The following is a 16,932-nucleotide window of genomic DNA, read 5'->3' as shown; positions in this document are numbered from 1 at the left end:
TAATATACTCCAGAAGATGCACTGTGCTCTGCCTGGTGTAAACCCACTATGTCACCAGTGTGTAAAGGCAGAACTGTTTGAGTACTGACTCATTCTGTTCTAGAAAATACCATGGAATAGGTGATCTTGTGAAGGCCATATCCTAAACGAAGAGAACAAAATGAATGAAGATTTGAATAAATGTTTTAGATGTGTTTTTATACAAAGTATATAAATATATCATCCTGTTAAAGTTCATATAACATCAAAATGGATTCAAATGTACATCTCAAATGCTAATAGGTATCATAATGTATTCAGAGCCACATTTCTTCCTCCACACAGTCTTTTATTTGTAAATAATAAAAATGAACTCCTGAATATAAAACATACACATCATTTGAGCCACATCTGTAGTACAAACAAGAAATGTTGTAGTGAATACTTTCTATTCTGTTTCATTGGGACACATGAACTGTAAACAATCAGTATCATCGAGTAATACTGACAAAGTAAATTAAAGAAGTTTGCCGAAATGGACGTGGAAAGTAAACTTGTTATCAAAACATGATCTCGTGGGCTTTGTTCTGATGCAGTAACAGGCAGGCAAAGGTCCCAGTTCTAGTCATCATTTTGACCATAAATATCAGAAGGAATCAGAAACTCAGGAGGTGTCCTTTCTCAGCCATTGTTCCGTTCAACGGAGCCAGGAGACACAGCATAAACTTTATTTGACAGGGCCACTTTGTAAATATAAGTAAACCTCATTGCAGACTTATATTTACAATATGCACATGTTTCTGTAGGCAACATCGACTTGGATACACCCCCCGTATATATATATATATATATATATATATATATATATATATATATATATATATATATATATATATATATATATGTGTGTGTGTGTGTGTGTGTGTGTGTGTGTGTGTGTGTGTGTGTGTGTGTGTGTGTGTGTTTGCTTCATTTTTTAAGAATAATTTACCATATATAGATTGCTCTTGTTTTATACACATCATCTAGCTCGATTCTTGCCCCACAGTAGTAGACTACAGTGAACACCACTATCTTCATTAAAAACATTAAGGGGCCTCATGTTTGCTCAGTACTACAGTACAGCACTTATTTATTAGTTGGGTAAAAAGAAAACAATTTATAAAACTTCTTATAGACATTTAGCCCCCAAAACTGAGGCCCGTGTGCAAGGCTGAAGTTGGCCAAATGCCCACACATGGAATGAATGGCTGTTTTATTGGTTAATCTATTAATATCAAGTACGAGCAAACTGTACATGTACATGCAACATACAAGCTGGCCTACAGTATGTGGGACTAACACACATTTATTTTAGACTCTTTTTTCTCATCTGTCTTGTTTTACAAAATGTGCATGCAGCTTGTAACGGTTCCAGAGTCATGCTGTTGCCCATGTTAGGGGGGTAGGTGGTGAGTTTTTGGGAAGTTCACCACATCAGGACAGCTCCTGAACCATTGATCACTCCTGAATCAGCTCAAGACAGCTTCTGAACCATCTATCACTCCTGAATCACCTCAAGACAGCTTCTGAACCATCTATCACTCCTGAATCACCTCAGGACAGCTTCTGAACCATCTATCACTCCTGAATCACCTCAGGAGAGCTCCTGAACCATCCATCACTCCTGAATCACCTCAGGAGAGCTCCTGAACCATCTATCACTCCTGAATCACCTCAAGACAGCTTCTGAACCACCTATGACTCCTGAATCACCTCAGGCCAACTTCTGAACAAGCTCTCACTTCTGTCGCATTCATTTAGATACTCAAGAAAAAAAATTAAATCCACAAATAAATTTAAAAAGCAAAATAAGAACCTAATAATGATTTGGCCTTAATATTTATATTTAAATAATAAAACATTTGTGCTTGCATTAAAATAATGTAAGCCATAGAAGTAAAGAAATTCAATTATGTGCAGGTCCCCAAAATAATGTACTAAATCAGATATAGTGTGACTGGCTATTGCCTAAGTGCACTGGGCTCGCCTATAGTGACCATTTCTCAACGTACTGGCAAGAGCTCAAAGTACATTTGATGGTCAGCATTCTAGGAGGTCAAATGCATTAACATATTTATATCAGACTAAACCATTTCTATGATCTCCTGGCCAGGCTGAAGTAAAATCATACTGTATAATGGGGATATTCATAAAGTCCCATTGCTCTTCCACACACATTTCTGTATCTTTCTCGAAGCTTATATGAGAGATGTCAGAAAACATGGACCGTGTCTTCACATTCTACAAGGTGTGCTGACGTGTCAAATGAACGAGAGAAGTTCAAATTAAACGAAAGGCAAAGCAGTCGATGGTGACCGCTGTAAACACGAGGTTCTCCGGCTGGCCACGCTTCTCGTGCGCACTTGGAGTTGGGACCCGACTGGCACGTGGAGTGGCCCTGGTCTCAACATCCACGAGGGGGAGGGGAGACTCTGAGTAGACTGACATTTGGCCTTTCACCCCTGACCTCAGGCCTGCCCTAGCAGTGCAGGTTCCTGTATGGGCAGAGTGGGGGAGGAGCCAGAGCTTTCCTCATTGAATCACTATTACACCACTGCCTCACAGACATTCACACACTCCTTATATGGTTAAAACACAACTCCTAAATGTTACTGATTGGCAAGAAACACCCAGGATGCCCGCACTACGGTCAGCCCCTCGCTAGGTCAGCCGCGGCAGATTGCTTTCAGCTGCCTGTCATTCCCTCTTTTATTTGGGATAACTGGTCATCTCAGCAACATGGCTTCAGTAAACACAACATGCAGTAGGGAGCAGAGTGGATCAAAGGGGGAATCTCTACCATCCAGAGACCAAAAAATGAAAAGAGAAAAGTGATTGTCAGACTCCGGCAAAGCTTTGATCGGGACTCCGTCCACCCGTCCGTCTCCCCCTGTGGCGTCGATTGTTGCCACGGGTCCTTTGTCCATCCGGCTGTGTTGTGTCTCGAGACCTTTCCTGTTCACTAGGACCTGACGCCGGGTGGCCCTGAATCAAGTGATGACTGGGAAGCACGTCGTGTGAGAGGAGCAAGCGTTGGGTCAACCAATGAAGATGGAGGAAACAGTTTATACCAGCCAATCACTGTGCTAGAAAGGTCCAGCTCCTCTAAAAGAATCTGTGCAACTCCCATGAAGCATTTGTGGTCCATTCGCCCATAATCACCCCACACTATTACCTGTTGAACAAACAAAGCTCACATGATTTTAATTCAATTAAATTCACATTTATTTGTACACCGTGTTTTTACAACGCTGTCGTCAGGGAGCAGCTTTTATTAATGTCCGGGTCCAAGCCCCCCAGTGAGCAAGCCAAAGGCGACAGTGGCAAGGAGAAACTCCCTAAGAGTAAGAGGAAGAAACCTTGAGAGGAACCAAGACTCAAAGGGGGAACCCATCCTCCTCTGGTTGACACCGGACAGCACAAAATAAGAACAAAACTAGCAATACAAAAAAAGCTAAAGATCAAATTATCATTAATTGATGACTTGGCAACAAACAGTGATTAGGAAAGAAATAGATTTGACACTTAAAACTGTGCAAACCAAAGACCTCCTACGGAAGGCTATATAGGAATATAAGCCTCTGTTCCCATGTCCTTACCTGGAGAACTTTACCCTGTGGACTCTCCTCGAACAACAGGGACTGCTGATACAACGGGTCGAGTGTTTTTCGTGCAATCTTGGTTTTCTTTTTGGCTTTACACGTTCCGTTATCCAGCAAGTAAACCTTAACGTAGGGAGCTGTAAACAGCAAACATGGCTCGTACACAAACGTACCCCAAGCTTTTACTGCTCTTATTAGCCATGTATTGAGGAAGCAGTGGGAGGAACTTTTACCTGGCAGCGATTTGGATCCTGGTTTGGGGGTAAGGCCACGTGCCCTAATCACTTCTACCTCCAACTGGCCCTTCTTATCCATTAACCCAATCTGGACATCTCCTGAACCACACAGAAATAACACACATAAAGGCCTTTCATGAGTTTTTACAGTTATCTGCAACCTAAAAGGTGCTATTTATTTAGTCACACCTGATAACGAATGGGATAAAGACTTCATCAGAACTGTGGACTCACCCATGGAGGGTGTGGCTAAGGTCTGCCGCCCCACTAGCTGACCAGGGCCAAGGCCGTCCAAGAAGTCACTGAACTGACTGTCTGCACCCAGCCTCATTCCTGAGAAGATCAGACTATCACACACACACACACACACACACACACACACACACACACACACACACACACACACACACACACACACACACACACACACACACACACACACACACACACACAGCATACTTAAAAAGAATATTTCAGTAGTTTTTATAAAACCTTTTTTTTAACATTCATCTGTTAGCTGACTTTATCCTGGATATTTATGATGCTTGGTTTCAAGTCCAAATAAAGCTAATGTTGGAGATAAGTGTTTAAAATTCAAATAAAGTTAATGTTGGAGAAACATGTTTAAAATTCAAATAAAACTAATGTTGGAGAAAACTGTCTAAAATGCTGTGTTAAACGAAGCCTTACAATTTCTTGACTGTTTTACACTACTTGTATTTGAATGTATTTTTAATCTCTGGTTAAAATAATTGTAGTGTCAACAGCTTCATAAAATAGAAAATAAATATAACAAACATAATTTAAAAAAATAAGGGCCTGCACAGAGCGCCCTGCCCACGAGATGGACAGCAATCACTGATTATTTTACACCATATTCTCCACATGCTCCACTGAGAACTCCTACCTTGTATCAGCCCTCGCTGGCCTCTTTATTAGCTACTCTTGTCTTACACATGCACCTATAGGTGTGAGGGGAGACACCGTCCCTACTTGTCATGCACCCCTGACGGCAGTTAATCACCAGTCAGCTTTTGACCACAGAGTATTTGTGCTTGTCTGAGCTCATCGACACAGCGCTGGCAGTGAGCTGGTGCTGGGTGTGCTGGTATGAATGTGTCGAGCGGCATTGTGGGAGTTTTTATGTGTGTCTGTGTAACTGCTGGGTTACAATGGCCCAGTCAAAAACATCCTGCCAGCATTTCTGGCTTTAAGCACACTTTTATCCACAGCAACCTACAACTGTGACCAAGTCAAAAAGTCAAGCAATTGAGGATTAAGGGCCTTGCTCAGAGACCCAACAGTGGTAACTTGTACTTAAACTGCCTCAACAACCCCTGCCCAACAGCACGTTTTTAATTAATAATGATTCTAACACTAGGTGGTGAGTGTATACACACATTTGTGTTCCTTTAATGAAACAAGCCCTGATTCTAGCCTACCACACACTGAGAGGCTAAGAGCTGAACTCTGTCCATCTCCTGAACAGCAGACCTGTATTAAGCCTGGTATGTAAACCACGTCCTGTACTGCGGCCACTCAAGCACAGGCGATATTTCCTTTGAGGCCAGCACAGTTTCCATGAGCTAACTCCAGCAGGAATGTCTCAGAGCAGTGCCAGTGTCATGCTACCATATGAGAGGCCCTGTGGATCTTTATCCCAACTTTAATGCACTTTAGTGTACAATTAGTCCTAAATCATACAGTCATTCATATTTCTTGCACGGTCATGCCGTGTGCCGGACAGGTGTGGGTCGGAACCACTGGCTGTTTCACCGTCGGCTCTGGAGTGAGCGATGGCGCTTGTATTTCAGCTCGGCCCGGGACACGGCCGAGCCTCCTCTGCACAGATGATGGATATTTTAATTATCAAAGGGGAGGAAAACTCAACATCTGTCTCCGAAAACGGAGCTGCAAAAACAATGGAGGCATTACCGGTGCGCGTCGGGGCTGGAACAGCATACCTTAACCTCTCTTTTCCATTACCTTACCTTTTCCACAACAGACCTCTCTAGCTACCGCCGAAGACGAACGCGGCTCACGAGGTGTGCAGCACGTCTGCGTGCGTCGCAAGGTCAAAAAGCCATTAATATACAAGTCCCGTAAGATGGCTTTAACCGAAGCGACAAACCACGTGATGGGTGATGCGCCCGAGGTGAAGGGACTGTGAGCTGGGGGACAGGCAGGTCGGTTTGAGAAGGTGAGAACCTGAGGAGATACTGACTTCCCCTCGGAGCTGTAGCTGTTCATGCTGCCGTCGGTGGACTCGCGGCTGGCCTGCCGGGCCATGGCACTGCGGGGGAACTCCACCGCCATACCCGTCTCCTGGCTACGCTGGATCTGACTCGAGCCTTTAGTCTTCTTATTTGTTGCTTCTACGCAGACACAAAGGAGAAGGAAAACAAGTTATTGCGACAGTTAACGGGCACAAATATTAATTAAATTAACTAATACTAGTCAGATGAAAATGACAGACGGAGACAGCTAAAGTACTAATCAACTAAAGTATTAATAAATTGTTCTACAGTTCTGAATCCATGTGTGTGTGTGTGTGTGTGTGAGCATGTGTGTGTGTGTGAGCATGTGTGGGTGTGTGTGAGCATGTGTGGGTGTGTGTGTATGTGAACGTGTGTGTGTGTGAGCGTGTGTGTGTGTGTGAGAGTGTGTGAGTGTGTGAGCGTGTGTGAGTGTGGGTGTGTGTGTGTGAGCGTGTGTGTGTGTGTGTGAGTGTGTGTGTGTGTGTGTGAGTGTGTTTGTGTGCGTGTCTGTGTGTGTGTGTGTGTGTGTGTGTGTGTGTGTGTGTGTGAGTGTGTGTGTGAACGTGTGTGTGTGTGTGTGTCTGTGTGTGTGTGTGTGAGTGTGTGTGTGTGTCTGTGTGTGTGAACGTGTGTGTGTGTCTGTGTGTATGTGTGTGAGCATGTGTGTGCGCTCATTGGTGTGCACTTCTCCCACTGTTACCCTTCTTTACGCAGCAGGAAACACTGCTGTCTGAGACAAGGTACTTTGGCTGCAGTGAGCACAACCATCTCCTGAAGGATGGCACGGGCACCTTCCCCTCTATTTATGGCCTAGTGATGGATTGCAGATGCATTAAAAATGCCAGCCACTAAAGTGGAACACTGGGTGCCAGTAGTTTGTCTGGGCTGAGCGAGATACGTCACACATGGCACAGAAGATCCCTTTTACAGGTTCACGTGGGATTATTTGGTGAGGTTCACGCAGGCCTGTACTGTTTAGGCTGAAGGAAATTACAGATAAAATCTTTGTTTTTTCAACGAAAAGAAAGGTTCTGAGCAGAAGTAATTGCACTTTTATGTTAGTGTACATTTACAAACTGCATTTGCAAAATTACTTACAAATGTAAAAAAGAGCTCGCTGAGCAAGTTTATGTATTTTCAACAGGCTAAATCAACAATAGTCTTAAACACTGGTCACACAGTATAGATAGACTCCATTCCTCTGCTAGCTAGACACAGAAGGAGATAACAGAGCAGAGCAGCTGCAGGTCAGTGCAGCTCTTTACAGTGATGATTTGTAGACGCTCTGCTACTCTTGTCTGATTTATCTTCTGATGGACCTTTTAAGATATTGTCCAGGGGCTTGGTAGCCAAACATGCCAAGAACTTTTTCTACCATCCTTTTTGAGTTTGTTTCTTTTTTCTAAAATCCATTTATTAAACCATAAATAGACAGTGCTTAAAATACGAGAATTTAAAGGATATCAAATCTAACCTCCAAGGTATTTGCGTGCATTACATCTGATTATGAGTACAAAGTTGATCTCTAGCTGACAGTGTACAATTGTAGCTGTGTGACGAATGCAGCCACACACTTCCAGTTCTCATAGACGTACAGGTCATCTTATCCACATCCTGTCTGTTCTAATGATGGTGAAATGTCACCTTTATCTTGTGCCACTCTTACTGTAAGGCAAACAGAGGGCAAATTACTACCATAATTGCTACTACAAGTGTGCGTCTACTCATCTTGAGTTGGGATGGTGACTTTTACAGTGGATGCTGAGATTGCTACTTACCTAATACTATAGGCAGTCCAGTAGATTGCATAGTCTCACTGATTAATTCCATCTGAATATTCCATCAAAAGGCCATATATTTCAAACTCCCTCTGCATGTATATCCATTCTATTATCTAATTTACACACAATTCAAGTGTTTTTAAGTTCTAACAATAAAAAATGCATGTAACTATATCCTCAGCAGTACCCCAAGGCCAAAAGTAACATAAAGCACATTTATCTTGTGTTTTTTAGCCATCTTTAGCAGAACTTATAAAACAAATGTGTTTAACTTGGACAAAAGCCCTCCAATAAAACCATTATGGTCTTGCATGAGTTTTAGTAGCATGCGTTGTAAACAAGCGAACACAAGTTGTACGTCATGTACATTTGTTTTGTCAGAGTAGGCCGAATCCCCCCGTAACCCAGTGACCCCCGTAACTCGGCGGGGTCAAGCTCTCACCGGCTTGGCTGAGCAAGGAGGTGCTCCTGCTGCGTCGTGAGGGGATGCCAACGATGGCCACCACACGGGCGCTCAGACTGGACCGCCGCTTCTTGCTCCCCGCCCCCAGCGTCCCCAGCGCCGTGTCTGATTGGCTGCCGTCCGTGCGCTCGAGGGTGAAGATGTCTCCGCTAACGCTCGTGCTTTTCAGCATGCTCTGGCTGGCTGGGCGGATGTGACGGCTGGCACGCAGGGCGAGAGGTTTTCGGGAAAAACAAAATGGTCTTTCAGTAACCCCAGAAATCTGAGAATTACAGACGCCTTCCGTGATTTGGGGTGGCATCGGAAATGGGAAATGCATGCAAAATTGACAGATTTCATTCAGTCTTACAGCTTGATGTCATAATTTATTCTAAAAACCCTTCTGCATTTCAGCTTTAGAGATATTCTTTTCCAACTCATGCTAGCATTACACCCTGTGCAGTATTTGGGTGTTTTGGGGTTTTTTTGGGTTTCATTTATTTTTTATTTTTGGACTTTTTCCATTGCACATTTTCAAAATTCACGAAACTTGGATGGAAACTTGGACTGGGTCAATGGAAAACACACTGAAATGGCTACACTGAAGCCATACAAATATATTACAAAATAATAAGACAGGTCAGGCTTAGAGAGAGTGTCAGTATGACTTTTAGGGTTTGGAGGTCAGAAGGTATAATCACTGCTCTTCCTCTCCATCATACTGGTGCCATGTGCTGTTGTTCCACCTGCTCTCTTCCCCTTCACCTCTCTTTACTGACTCTGTCCTGGTGGTGGGAAGCCCGAAACGTAGTTTCATACACCTCGTGTACGTCTCTCACCTGAAACGACCCCTGGGTCGCTCTGATTGGATGGACATGTAGCTGGTGCTACTGATCCGTGAGGCACTGCTGGCACGAGAGATGGCTGACACGTCACTGACATCACTGTCCGAGGACTTATGGGATACATTATCACAGCTCCGTCGTTGCTCTTTATAAAGCTAGACCACAGGATGAAAGATTTAGCATTTGTGTTAGCATAGGCAGTGGGTCTGAAAAAACTACGAATTGATCTAGCAGTCAGTGGAATGTGAATACTGAGCACGGACGTAATTTGGGGGGGACATGTCCCCCCCACTTTTTCAAAAGCCGGTGTTGGTCCCCCCCAGTTTTTACGGTTAAAACCAAATATTTAAATAGCGACGAATCCATGTCCCCCCCACTTTTTATTACAAAATTACGTCCATGATACTGAGTACAACCAAAGAGCAAAACAAGAAGAGGTAGGCAGGGTTGCCAGGTCCTACAAAAATGTCCCGCACAAAGTCAGTGTAAATCCTGCCCTTCAGAAGCGTAAATTAGCCCAAAGCCCAAAGTTGTTGACGGGGGGACGGGGGAGGGGGGGGGGGGGGTATTGAGTGTAAGTTGTCGACGGGGGGACACACACACACACACACACACACACAAATTAAGTATTATATGCGATCGATTCTTAGTGTTGACTTGTAACTCCCGCGGTAGCCCAACTCAAAAGTAGCCCAAAAAACCAAGTATGTCTCGCTGCAGCCTGCAGGAAGGCGGAGTTGGACATCCAACCCCGCCCACATCCAACTCCACCCTCTAATGCGCTCTCGTGCACCAACCCACTACTTCTCCATTCGAGAAGAACTGTGGCACTTGAAAATATGCATAATAACTCACAAGTGTTCAAGAGACACGTTGTTGCGCTTAATTTACACATACCTCGTTTACTTTGTGTATCGTTCCACGTATGTTATTCATTATTTTTATTTATTGGGTGGCGAACGTAAAATGTTGACGGGGGATGTAAAATTGACACAAATTAAGTATTATATCACGATCGATCGATCGCCGGTGGTTGGCGTCAGAGCGAACTAGTAACTCATTGAATCATATATGTGGATCAGAGGTAAATAAACTAGATTTCGGCGTGAGAAATCGGAAGTGTGGCGTGAAAGCGTGTGAAGACTGTCAAATGCGTGTGTCTCACACTCAATGCGTGAGAGTTGGCAACTGCTACTATAAGTACACAATTAAAATGGTAATGTTTACTGAAAATGTTGGTGATAGAGAAGGGGTATGTTTGTAATGTTGGTAATGGAGAAGGGGTGTAATCAGGGCTTAATTTGAGCCGGATCAGGATCCGGGAACTTGTTCATTTTGAAGGGTGCATTCCGGGAACTGTCTGCCTCGATCCGGTAACTTTCAAGCCTACTAATTATAAGTTATGAAGAAATCTGTCTGCGTTGAACCAATTAATTGAAGATCCACATTCCTAAATCACACTAAGAGCTCTCCTTTTTAGCGATGCCTTTCCGTGTCTCCCCTATAAAGCTAGTTATACTTTCGTGAGTGACCGTAGCGCGCGACTCCGCACACCTCGCGCGCGTCACACTCTTTGCAGTGTCCTCCTGAAACGATATGTGGTAGTATAAAGAAACACCCCTCAAAAACAGGGGAAGGAACATTTACCTGACCAATTTTAATGTTGCTTTGTGTTTCAGATTTGAAAAGTGCTGGAATTTAGGCTAAAGTACTTGAAAATGCACTTAAAATGCACTTCTGCACTTAAAACACTTATAAAACACACGTAAATAATTTAAAAGTAATTTATATATATACGAATTGGCTTGTTATTTTGACATTTGTGCGCCTAAGCGTTGGGTTTTGTGTGCGATCCGGTGACATTGTTGGCCTCAGTGACCCTGTGTCTCATGCCGCTGTTTGCGTTCCGGCATCGTTTGATTTACAAATTAAGCACTGGGTGTAATAGTAATGTTGGTGTTTAGTGTACTCAAGCAGCCCAGCCCACTTTCGCAAATGGCGACACACCGGAGCAACTCTAGTGATATGGCAGTGTTGTAGAGACCAAGAGTGGCACGATGAACACTATTCTGACTAATGGCTAAGCACATTATGATGTTGCCACCATGCACCCCAGGGACACTGACGATGGCTCAGTGTCTTATCATGTGCCTTTCCCTGTGCCTTGTTTTAGTAAAGTTGTAACCACTGCTGCTACATTAATATTTATTTTATTGCTGTACCTTTGGGTAAGAGAGTAATGTAATTTAAATCATTTGTATGTCCTGTACATATTCAGAACTGACAATTAAACTATTCAAGAAAAATCTAAAAAGATTGTACTAAGACTTAAATTATTCATGTGGGATAATAAAGAAAAACATACATTTTGGTCAATAACATGTGAGTGTTTTTCTTGGCATCTGTTAAACTAATTAAAATCTGGAAGTTCTGGAAGTTCTGTTTACTGGGAGCAAAAACAGTCCGAGTTTCGAACGTAACATGGGCGTGGCTTCGGACTTGAGAAGAGGGTGGAGTTGGATGTGGGCGGGGTTGGATGTCCAACTCCGCCTTCCTGCAGGCTGCAGCGAGAGGCTTCTCCAAAAAACCGCACCCCGCGACCCCAGAATTTTTACCCACGGCTGGATTTTCAAACAATCCAAATTTGCCGTGAAAACCGCGAACCTGGCAACTCTGGAGGCAGGAGAGCTTACCTCTCGTTTGCTCTTGAGCGCCCTCTCCAGGTCCTGGCTGGTACCGGAGGGTGCCGGAGTCCTGTAGGAATGTACCTTCATCTGCCGTGTCCGCTCCTCTGAGGCAAGGGCTGTCCAATATAAACACACCTTCCATATTGTAAACCATATACATAATGTATACACACATTAAAATAACACACATTCTAACATCGCTAACATCATCGCAGAAACATTGGTTTACACGTCGTTTTAAATCTGCTTTTCCACGTGGACGCCACTGCTATGGCCCACCTTGTTCTACGCTGCTGCTTTTAGCGGGCACTTGGGGCAACTGTCGGCCCATCCGCGATGACGAGAGACTCGCCGTCGATGACACAAACGCAATGCTGCCATGTGAGCTGGCCCTGGTAACGAAAACACAACAGACACGACAAAGCAAGAGTAAAAGCAAAATCAGTTACACACGCAACTGATAACACATAATGGAGAATTTAGGCCATAAGGCCTAAACCACCACCATTCACAGAACAGGATGCTTCATTACAGTACATATTCTCACGGCGGGACTACACCAGTCATTGTCTTCTTGCTTCATGATATAGTGACTGAGTTCAGTTATATTATCAGTGAAAGAAAAGGAGAATCCAAACCACAAAAGGAGGGAGAGGTGTTAGATACATAAATATAGAACACATAGGAGGAAGGAGAGAGAAAAGCCAATTAATACAAAACAAATCCATGTCTGTGTGAAACAAATGTCATTTTTATGTAGAAATAGCAACAATACATCTTAAAATAAGGCAACCGCGCAACGAGAGTTTACAACAAGGAAGATTTTGTATGCATGGAGGTACATTTTAGGGATGGGGAGTTAGCTGGGTTGGGGTCAGACCCTCCTTAGCCACTGGAGGCAGGGGTAACCCCTTTTTTTAGTTTTGAGCCCCTCAGAATAGAAGTATGTTGTATTCTGAAGACTGATAGAAAAACAAAATAAACAGAAAAAACAACAAAAAGACACATCAGAGGAGAGGAGAGAGGCTGATGAAGGTCTAGACTGCAGTACGCATACAGTGTGGACAAGGGAGAGCAGAAATGGATGTGACTGTGGGTAAAACCTTCCGATGCATATTGTTTTCCCTCGGGAATTCAACAACACAACAATCCAACATGTGCCAAACTGGATAAATTAAAACACATGCACAGATGCTAGTTATTTTAGTTGTTTTTGAGGCAAAGTTACTATGCACTGTTGTCAACAATGCACATAAACGTAATCAAAGTTGCACACAGACACAGTGTAAATACAGCAGTGTCATATGTCACATTTACAGAATAATATGTACATAGTATGGTAAATGAATGGTGATGTGGTATGGCGCTATATGGCTTCTTACCGCTCACTGTCAGATTTTTTCCTGCCAGGTTTCTGACAGCTATGCGTGTCCAGAGTTCTCGACTGCCTATAACATGTACATGATTAAAACAGAAATGAACATGTGGAGAGTGGAAAGTGGGCACGGAAATCACATGAATTATATTTGTCATGCTCTGTGTGAATTCAATGGGATGGAAGTGATGATTATATATAAATTATCCACACATCCTCTTTTAAAATAGGCTCTGTGTGCACAGTATACCTCTGTGCCCTTGGCCTTGCACTGAGGTGGTTAACTGTCTCCTGAGTTGGAAATATAGGCTCCAAAATCCAGCTGACAGCGTGTGATCGGGTCAGACACAAGGACAAAGACACAGACCCAGACACATGGTTACAGCATGGATGGAAGACAAGTTACAACAAGACTTCTGGGTTAAGTTACGCTTCACCAGAACAAACACAGCACACAATGAAATATGAATGATGACCACTAGACAGTGATAATTGTTTCCTAGAGATGTGCATACAGCAGGTATGTCTCTACTGTAAAACATGTGTAACAGATCACTTATGAATCATGTGTAACAGATCACTTATAAAGTATGTGTAACAGATCACTTATGAAGTATGTGTAACAGATCACTTATGAGGCATGTGTAACAGATCACTTATGAATCATGTGTAACAGATCACTTATGAAGTATGTGTAACAGATCACTTTTGAAGCATGTGTAACAGATCGCTTATGAAGCATGTGTAACAGATCACTTTTGAAGCATGTGTAACAGATCGCTTATGAAGCATGTGTAACAGATCACTTTTAAATCATGTGTAACGAATCACTTATGAAGCATGTGTAACAGATCACTTATGAAGCATGTGTAACAGATCACTTTTGAATCATGTGTAACAGATCACTTATGAAGCATGTGTAACAGATCACTTTTGAATCATGTGTAACGGATCACTTATGAATCATGTGTAACAGATCACTTATGAATCATGTGTAACGGATCACTTATGAAGTGACCACTTCTGTAAAAGAAGGGCTGCATTTTGTTCATCAAAACTCTAATATTGTTGCTCAGTATATAGAGAGATGTAAAAACCAATATACATACTTTTAACTTTTTTAATTTGACAGTTTTATGTATCAGGACATAATAATAATAATAATAATAATAATAATAATAATAATAAAATCACATGTTTCTTAGCAGGTCTTTAAAAGTAAATAAATCCAACCTCAGATGAACATCACCACATGACAGATTACACGGTGTCATCATTTATATAACAAAAACTAGACCAAAACGCAGAAGCAGTGTGTGAAACATTAATTAGGCATTAAGACCCCCCTTCCTGCTTCCATGGGAATCAAGACTGTAAGTAACAGTCTGGTGCTGCTAGTCTAAATGCCCTTGATTAGTTGATCATCAGCAAGTGTGACTATCTCAGTAAAAGTGGAAGGTTTGGCAGTTTGCTAGTCTGGGGTGTTCAGGTGTATTTTAACACAATGCCAAGGAGGCCTTGCCAAAAGACATCAGCAATGATCTTAGAGAGGCAGCTGATGCTGCCAATCAGGCTGGAGATGGTAGCAGGGCTTAAGTGTGCCAAGTTGTTTCTGAACAAACCATAAGACCTTTGGGAACTATGTCCTTGGGACAAACGAGACCGAAGTGGGGATGCTTGCCCATAGCTCACAGTGCCATGTTTGGTGAAGCATATCTACACAAACGGCAGCTGTCGTGTATGGTGGTGAAAAGGTGATTTGGGCTTGTTCTGTAACCTCAGGAACTGGGCACCAATGAACTCCTCTGTACACCAAAGTGTTCTACAGTAAAGGCCATCTGTCTGTAAGGCCATCTGTCCAACACCTAAAGCTTCACTGAAATAGGGTTATGCACACCAGCAACAATGGCTCAACAAAATGGCTTAAAAAGAACAAAATGAAGGTGCTAATGGCCCAGTCAAAGTCCAGATCTCAACCTAATTGAGATGCTACAGCAGGACCTCAACACAGCTGTGCCTAAACAAATGCCCACACACGTCAATTAACCCAAGCGACGCTGTAAAGAGAGGGCCAATATTTCTTCAAAATCACGAGAGGGTCACACAGAAACTGACTACTTCAAGATCCGACTGCTAAAGGTGATTCAACAAGCTTTTGATACATGGAGGGTACTTCAGTTTGCACCCATGGCTTCATGATAGTTAATGCCAAGCTGGAATTTTTGTGTTTATCTGAGGTTGTATTTACCTCATACTATGACCAGAAGTTTTTTTCAGTAATGTCCTGATACTTAAAACCATAGAATGCAGAGTGTGTACTATGTTTTCCACATCACTATATACAGAGTGAGCAGCAACGTCACTTTATACAGGTTACATCATTGGACAGGCTGAGCTGTTGTTAACTGCATCAATACTATTCTTGTAATACATTAGTTAAGCTTGCAAAGCCTACTGTAGGAACAGGATTAGATGTAGGTAGTGTGAGTCATATCCAATAAATAAATTCTAATTCTGAGGTCAGTTAATGTACTTTAAAGTGTAAACAACATCATGGCACTACTTCAATGGTGGCAATGTAGCAAATATAATCAAAACACAAACGTATCACCATCACAGATAAAGAAAATGCAGCTGGAAGAATCAAGGCAGCTTGTGAGGTATTACGTCATTGTCCAGCAAATTTACAGTGTTCTGACCTGTGGGATTACAGACATTTGGGGTAAAATCTACATAAGAGAAGGCACTGGACTACAACATAAACTCCACAGAAAATATAGGAAAAAAGCAAAGACCATTGCAATGCAGACAAAAGTTCTAAGAGATCTACAACAAAAACCACAAGTACATTTTTTGCAGGGGGAGGGGGGGGTGAGGAATGGGGGGGAGTTGGGTTGTGAGAGGCTAAAAAGGCTAAGAGGTATAATTCCTGTGAAACACTTCACACTAATACTCCGTAGCACTCACAACAAAGCCAGCTGGGGGTGGAGGGGTCAGAGGAAATAAAAAAAAACAAGCCACAGGTTACACCAAGGAAAGCTAGAACACGAACATTAAAGATTAAAGCACAGGATTGGCTAGAAGACACACGGAGTCGGTCTCCAGTGGAGCCAGCGTGGACAGGAGGGGAGAAGGCTAGGCTAGGAGTTAGCGGTAGCATCGGGAGAGCGGGGTGGGGGTGGGGGGATGGGCACAGGGCTGGTACCTGTCATCCTCAGGGGAGGCATGTTGGATTAGGATCCTGGGGCTGGTGGGTCTGGGGCGTGGGAGAGACTGGGTGCTCCTAGGGCAGAGTGTGTCCAACACAGCCCATACGGTTGAGGTGGGAATGTGAAAGAGACATGGCGAGTCAGGACAAAGGCAAGCACTCTGTTCATTTGACAGAGTCAGGGATTAGTCTTCTCTGATCCAACCAAACTCAGCACATGGTAACACAGCACAACACAGCCTCTAACTCTACCACATAGCAGACAGTGTGCCCATTAGAGTGTCCAGAAATGAGCAAACTATTGTGGCTGAAAGGACACAGCAAACCAGCATCCATTAACCACATGCACAAGTTCCAGTGGATGTGACAGGAAAATACATAATGATCATTATCATCTACAGTACAATACAATGAATATATATTTTTAACACCACACCTACAAAGTAAGTACGCGTGCTATAAAGCTGTTAGGTTAAA

General features: G+C 43.0%; 1 protein-coding gene across 9 annotated transcripts in view; it reads right to left on the bottom strand.

Annotated features, from left to right (window-relative positions):
• Positions 1-840: 840 nt before the first annotated feature.
• Positions 841-16,932, bottom strand: part of rims1a (regulating synaptic membrane exocytosis 1a) — a 59,833-nt gene continuing 43,741 nt past the window's right edge. For 7 of the 9 annotated variants that reach the window (XM_076974381.1, XM_076974382.1, XM_076974383.1 and 4 more), the window contains 12 exons: positions 16,453-16,530; positions 13,498-13,569; positions 13,255-13,320; positions 12,152-12,264; positions 11,879-11,988; positions 9,180-9,340; positions 8,341-8,561; positions 6,084-6,234; positions 4,094-4,206; positions 3,857-3,958; positions 3,621-3,760; positions 841-3,196 (listed from right to left, as the gene is read on the bottom strand). In XM_076974381.1, coding sequence (XP_076830496.1) covers positions 2,984-3,196; positions 3,621-3,760; positions 3,857-3,958; positions 4,094-4,206; positions 6,084-6,234; positions 8,341-8,561; positions 9,180-9,340; positions 11,879-11,988; positions 12,152-12,264; positions 13,255-13,320; positions 13,498-13,569; positions 16,453-16,530 — 1,540 coding nt within the window. In that variant the 3' untranslated portion in view covers positions 841-2,983. The remainder of the gene's footprint in view (positions 3,197-3,620; positions 3,761-3,856; positions 3,959-4,093; positions 4,207-6,083; positions 6,235-8,340; positions 8,562-9,179; positions 9,341-11,878; positions 11,989-12,151; positions 12,265-13,254; positions 13,321-13,497; positions 13,570-16,452; positions 16,531-16,932) is intronic. The other 2 variants (XM_076974384.1, XM_076974386.1) reach the window with 2 other exon arrangements.

Source organism: Brachyhypopomus gauderio, chromosome 15 (genome assembly GCF_052324685.1).
Source record: "Brachyhypopomus gauderio isolate BG-103 chromosome 15, BGAUD_0.2, whole genome shotgun sequence".
Lineage (NCBI taxonomy): Eukaryota > Metazoa > Chordata > Actinopteri > Gymnotiformes > Hypopomidae > Brachyhypopomus > Brachyhypopomus gauderio.
This window is presented reverse-complemented; position numbering and strand designations above follow the sequence as displayed.